Source organism: Myotis brandtii, unplaced genomic scaffold (genome assembly GCF_000412655.1).
Source record: "Myotis brandtii unplaced genomic scaffold, ASM41265v1 scaffold49, whole genome shotgun sequence".
Taxonomy (NCBI): Eukaryota; Metazoa; Chordata; class Mammalia; order Chiroptera; family Vespertilionidae; genus Myotis; species Myotis brandtii.
The window spans coordinates 7,037,362-7,044,150 of NW_005368707.1; the positions used below are offsets into that span (position 1 = coordinate 7,037,362).

At 45.2% G+C, this 6,789-nt stretch overlaps 1 protein-coding gene across 1 annotated transcript in view; it reads right to left on the reverse strand.

Moving 5' to 3' along the window:
• SEPHS1 (selenophosphate synthetase 1) overlaps window positions 1-6,759 on the reverse strand; it is a gene marked incomplete at its 3' end in the record, with an annotated part of 27,843 nt that extends 21,084 nt beyond the window's left edge. The window contains 2 exon segments of the mRNA XM_014547950.1: window positions 4,202-4,471; window positions 6,573-6,759. Coding sequence (XP_014403436.1) covers window positions 4,202-4,394 — 193 coding nt within the window.
• Window positions 6,760-6,789: the final 30 nt, after the last annotated feature.

Genomic DNA, 6,789 nt, shown 5'->3' on the forward strand with positions numbered 1-6,789 from the left:
GGATCAGCGGAGCAGCGAGGCCTCCCGGCACCGGGATCAGCGTGACAGGGGGCAGCGACCAAACCCCCTGATCGCCCTACGGCTCTGTGTGTGACAGGGGGCGGGACCACAACCTCCCTATCCGCCCTGCTCTGTTCGTGACAGGGGAAGGCGCCCCAACCCCTGATCAGCCCTGCTCTGTGCCTGATGGGGGGGAGCTCCCCAACCCCCTGATCGCCCTGCGGCTCTGTGTGTGACGCCCCAATCCCCTGATCGGCCCTGCTCTGTGTGTGACAGGGTACGGAGCCCCAACGCCCCTGATGGGCCCTGCTCTGTGCGTGACAGGGGGCAGCGCCCCAACCCCCTGATCAGCCCTGCTCTGTGCATGACAGGGGGTGGCGCTGCAACCTCCCTATCGACCCTGCCTTGAGTGTGACGGGGGCGGTGCCCCAACCCCCCAATCGGCCCTACCTGAGCGTGACTAGGGGTGGCATCGCAACCTCCCGATCCGCCCTGCTCTCTGCATGACAGGGGGTGGCACCCCAACTCCCCAATTGGCCCTGCTCTGAGCCCGACCAGGGGCTGCACCTAGGGATTGGATCTGCCCTCTGCCACCGGGGAGCAGGCCTAAGCCAGCAGGTCGTTATCTCCCGAGGGGTCCCAGACTGCGAGAGGGCACAGGCCGGGCTGAGGGACCCCCTCTCCCCCACGAGTGCACAAATTTTTGTGCACCGGGCCTCTAGTATATATATAATACTTGGTGCATGAACATACAAGTTCTGGTACAGAAATTTATTATCCCATTGTATAAATCAGAAAACTGAGGCATCAGGAGGATTAAAAACATGCAGAGTAACATTAGTGACTAGTAAGTGACTGTGTCAGGATATAAATCTAGATCTGATTCCAAAGGAAAGTTATGCCATCAAGATATACCACTCTGTACTCAATTTTAATACTATGCTTCCTTTAGCATCTATTTGATTGTAACCTGGGGTCCATAGCTACACCTACCAAATGCCATAAGGGCAAATTTTGTGGATGTGCATTTTTCTGGGAAAGGGACAGCTTTCATTTACTTCTCAAAATCCCTATGTGACCAAATCCCATTGCTTTTGTGTTCTTTTCCATGCCTCTTTCCTTGCTGGTGACATCTGTCCCCTTTTGCCACTGCTAAGGATTATAGGTGGTGCAGCTCCTCTGCCCACTTTGAACACGTTGTTTGGACTTAGAAACCAGATGACAGAGAGTAGAGGAATGGAAAGATGTGGATTCCAGATCTGGACCCTGGCCAAGCATCATGAGGCTGCTGAAAGGAGCAAATGATCCTACTCCTACCCATTATTTAAGCACTTAACGGTGCACGGCATGTCCAAGTGCTCAATAAGGTCAACAGGGGGAAGTTATTAAAAGAAACTATTACTTTATCCACAGGTTTTTAATTGCATTGTTTTTGCCCCATTCAGCAACTTATTTTTCTTGACAAAGTTATTTAAGAGTTTTTTCAGTATACAGATGTTTCTCAACTTATGATGGTGCTACATCCCAATAAACCCATTATAACTTGAAAATATCCTGTCAAAAATGCCGAACATCATAGCTTAGCCTAGCCTACCTTAAACATGCTTAGAACATACACAATAAATACACTGTAGAGTATCAGTTGTGTCCCCGTGTGATATCCTGGCTGACCGTGACTGTGGCTCACTGCCTAGCATCACGAGAGAGCATCATACTGCATATCGCTAGGCTGGTTTTGAAAAGATTGGAATTCAAAATTCCAAGTACAGTTTCTACTTGAATGTGTACTGCTTTTGTACTATCATAAAGTAAAAAAGTCATGAAATGAACCATCATAAATCAGGAACTATTTGTATTCTTTTTTTTTTTTTTTTAAATATATTTTATTGATTTTTTACAGAGAGGAAGGGAGAGAGATAGAGAGTTAGAAACATCGATGAGAGAGAAACATCGATCAGCTGCCTCCTGCACATCTCCCACCGGGGATGTGCCCACAACCCAGGTACATGCCCTTGACCGGAATCAAACCCGGGACCCTTCAGTCCGCAGGCTGACGCTCTATCCACTGAGCCAAACCGGTTTCGGCACTATTTGTATTCTTATTTCTTGTCAAGTAAGCTATTATCCAATCCAATTCATTCATGTGGTATTTCTACCCACTCAGACATCAGCTAGATGAGGATGTTTCAAATTGAGCTCCTGGGAGTCCTGAGGTCCCTAGAGTTTGGGCTGTGAGCTTTCCTCTCTCCTAATCAAAGTAACTCTGCTTTTATCTACTTTGTATATTAGGGAAGAAAGGAGTACCCTCGGTTGAAACCAATGTTGTACTCACAATATGATAATGGGTGAAAATAAGTGAAATAAAAACCTTATGTAAGGCCCTGGCTGGTTCTGCTCAGTGGAACCCGGACTGGAGGGTTCCGGGTGCGGTTTCAGTCAAGGACACATGCCCTGGTTATGGGCTTGAACCCTGGGGGAGGGGGACCGGGGCGTGCACAGGGCAGCTGAATGATGGTTCTCTCTTGTTATTGATGTTTCTATCTCTCTCCCTCTCCCTTCCTCTCTGAAATCAATAAAAATATATCTAACACACACACACACACACACACACACACACACACACACACACACACAAGACCTTATGTAAGAAAGCTGATCAGCCCTGGCCGTTGTGGCTCAGTTGATTGGATGGCCACAGTTTGATTCCTGGTGAGGGCACCTGCCCGGGTTGCATGCTTGATCCTCAGTAGGGGGCGTGCAAGAGACAGCTGGTTGATGGGCTGCTCTCATATCAATATTTCTCTCTCCTCCTCCCTCTCTCTCTCAAAATCAATAAAAATAATTAAAATGCAGGAAGAACACTGTGCAAATATCTCTCCTCAAGACTTCATTTTACTTGGCCTCTCAGCAGCTTTAAAAAATAAAATAAAAAAGAAAGCTGACCAAGCCCTAGCCGGTGTTTGTCAGTGGTTAGAGCAGCAGACTGCGGACCGAAGGGTCTCAGGTTTGATTCCAGTAAAGGGCAAGTACCTGGATTGTGATTGCCCCAGGGCAAGTGCCGGAGGCAACCCATCGATATGCCTCTTTCTCACATGATGCTTCTCTTTCACTCTCTGAAAACCAATGGAAAAAATATCCTCAGGGGAGGATTAACCAAAAAATAAAATAAATAAAAGAAAGCTGATCGAGTCACACACTCGAATTACAAAACATCCAGATTCCTAGAATATATGCCAAACATTTAAACGGCAAAGTGATCACAGTCTTGCATCATGTACTGACAAACCACACAACAAAAGCTAACAAACAATATCCCATTAACTCAGAATTTCTTTCTGAGACCTATGTTTGGGAAAAGGCAAACCACTGATGACATTGGGAATTCAGTAAAGAAAACAACATAGCTCTCAATTCCAGATGACATCTGGGGTCAAGTACAGATTCGGGCCTGTCTTCTCCCCTTCTGTGTCTGGGACAGCTTTCTTCTCCGTCCTGCCTGCAGGAACTTTTCAAGCAATGCATATTGAGGAGAAATACCCCAGTTCCCCGCCCCACCCCCACCCCAACCCAGTCAAAACTCTCAATTTACAATGATACTTAAGCACCTCCTTTCCTAAGGCAATGAAGAAAATGCAAGCATTTTAAGGGAAAGTGGGAAAGTTTAGGATAAAGGCATAAAGGAGTTCTGCTTAGTCCTCAGCTAACCAGAAAAATCAATTTAATAAAAAATGCTTTTACTGTAATATGTCTCAATCATGCACTTAATAGTTTATAAATGGTTAAGGCACATTTCTTGATGATTTTCAAGTACTTCCTCCTCCAAATAAATTATAATAATGTAAGTTACTGTTGCTTCATCCTTTGAATCTTTCTTTTTTTTCTGTTTTAAATATATTTTTATTTTTCAGGGAGGAAGAGAGAAAGATAGAAACATCGATAAGAGAGAATCATTGATTGGCTGCCTCCTGCATGTCCTACTAGGGATCAAGCCCGCAACCTGGGCATGTGCCCATGTACGGAGTCAAACCCGGGACCCTTCAGTCTGCAGGCTGATGCTCTAGCCACTGAGCCAAACCAGCTTTCTTAGAATTTTTTTTTAAAGGCAACATGGAAGGAGAGCCGTCTGGTTTTTTTACTCTGACTATACTGCAGCCAAGATGCTTTACTCAGAGAAATATCAGAGAAACAATGGTTCACATACCAAGCCTTGGCATAACTGCTCCCAGAAACTGCTCATCTTCTTGGAAGTGGTTTTCTTGTAAGGATTCCAGCAATTTCTGCAGGACATCTTGGGGCACTTTGCAGCCAGTGCCCTTCAGTTCAGTAAATCTTGTTAATCGGAAGCTCTTATCCAATTCATAACTTTCCGGGTTAAAAGACTCCCGTGTAGACATGGTTCTTGGGTGTACACACCTCACAGCTGGGCTCCTCTCTTCCCTCTCTTAGTCCACTGGTTTCTTCACAGATACACCTGAGTATCATCAAAACACAAAGACACCATTAAAAGGTTTCTCACTAGTATCTGCCAAGAATCAAGTGAATACATGAAAGTGAAAAGTAAATGTGAAAAGGACTGAAATCAGTAAGACCACTGGGAAATGATGATCAGAGGCTATAACAGTTCAGTCACAGTGAGGCATAAACCAATTTTTTTTAAAGTGACTATACCATCACAAGCATCTAGATATATATAAAAGCCTAATATGCAAAGTGTCCCCTCGGGAGTTCGACTGACTGGGAGTTCGATCGCTTGCTATGATGTGCGCTGACCACCAGGGGGTGGCGTGGAATGAACAGAGGTCCTGGCTGGCAGATGGCAGCTGCTAGGGACCCTACCTGTGCAAATTTCATGCACTAGGCCTCTAGTCTTCTACATAAGATCTAATGTTTGTGGCTCTGAGGGGCAGCAAGACCCCCTCTGAAGAAGGAACTACAGGCCAGCTGGTTAACATGACACAGTGCCATCTTGAAAAGTCACAAATGCTTCTAGTGGGAAGCATTATGAGAAAACATCTAGTCACTTCATCTGTCAACCCAGAAGCACTGTGATTTAGAAATTAGATGTTCTGCTAAAGTGACTTTTCTGGAAAACTTTTCTGATATCTTTGCTATATCACATAGAAAAATAAAGCACCTACTAAATACTTTGCAGGAAAAGAACACTGATGAAAAGGCAGTTGATGAAATTCTTCATGATGCTAAATTCAACTTTAGAAAACTGAGCCAGAAGAATACAACACAATGCAAAACTAATAGGTAGTCTCACTAAAGAACACAACTTGAAAACTGGAATGGCTGTTTAACACAGCAAGGTTAAAGAGTGGCGTAAAGTTTCAAAGCAGTGCTAGTTCCTAGAAAGCAAACATCTGCTCAACACACTTGTACACACACATCATTGACAAAATATGCTACTGCATACTGTCACTGCAGAACTAAAATGATAACTTATGCTGTACTAAATCACTAGTACCTGGTACCACTGCAAGTTTCTGGAACAAGCACTTCCGAGTTTGAAACCTTTGGGGCTACACCAAAAGCTCACATGTGTTCTCAGAGTTTACAAACCTCCAGACTGATATTTTATTGGGCATAGAATTACAGACACCCAAAGTTACAGGGTCAGTTTCCCTTATAAAATGTATGATCAAGAACATAATTCCCATTTATAGAGTTTTCAACCCCCTGGGAAGGACATCACATTTAAATAAATCTCACAAAGCCCGAGTTTGGGCAGTAATCCAAACCGTCTTTACAAAAACATATTTGGGGTGAGCAAGAATTGCGGTTTGAAAGCTACAACCGTGCAAATTTCCAAGAAAACAACCTGTCCAAAAGGAGGAGGGCAGGAGAGCAAAAAGCAAGTGGCCAAGATGGAATTTTGAAGCCATTTGAGAGTTAGAAAAGTCCATCAGCACGTTGACTTGAGTCTGGAACAAAAACAAGTCCTTTCCTCTAAAAATGCTTCACATTTAACACAGCCACACGCCTACCAAGAACAACAAAAAAAAAACCAACTCACGAGGCATCCAGTTATTTTCCTACTCTAATCCCTATTCAAAGAAAAAAAAAAAACAGGCGTGGAGAGGAATTTGGAATTTGGGGGACTAAAGTTCCTTTAAAACATAATTTATACCTTGCAAGGTTTTTAAAGTGAAAAAAGTCTAAGACACCAGAAGTCCCTAAGGCACTCAGGAGTTTTAAAGTTCCAAATGGCACTAGAGACACCAATCACAGTCACATCAGAACCTTAAAGAGACACATTCTTGTATTTTGGGGAAGGGCATGGGGAAGGCGGGCTGCTTGGGAAAATAAGCAATAAGTGGAGGCTAGGGGGAGAGGGAATGTGCATATGTGCAAAATAAGAGTCAACTCCAACCCCAGAGCCGCCTGTTTACACCTTTAAAACAATAACATGAAAAAAAAAATAACATGAATATTTAAAGTGAGGTTAACTCTTTCCTTCCCAGGCCACGTTTACATTTCTTTGAACCAGATGGCGAGGCGGGCAGCACGGCTGAGGGACCACAGCCAGTGCGGGGAGAGGGTGCAGCCCCTGCTCCATACCCACCTACCTCCGAGCCCCTAAGCCCAGGACACCAACAATGGAGGGGACGCGGCGACGTGGGCGCACCGACCAGGCGCTCGCCGTGAAACACACATGGAAGCCGCCGGAGCACGGGGCACGGAACCCCGGGACACCTGGACTCTCAGGCTGTTGCTTTGAAAGTCTAACCCGGCCTGGGCTCTTTGTGCGGCGCGGCGGGCGGGGCCATGCCCGCATGCCCGTCC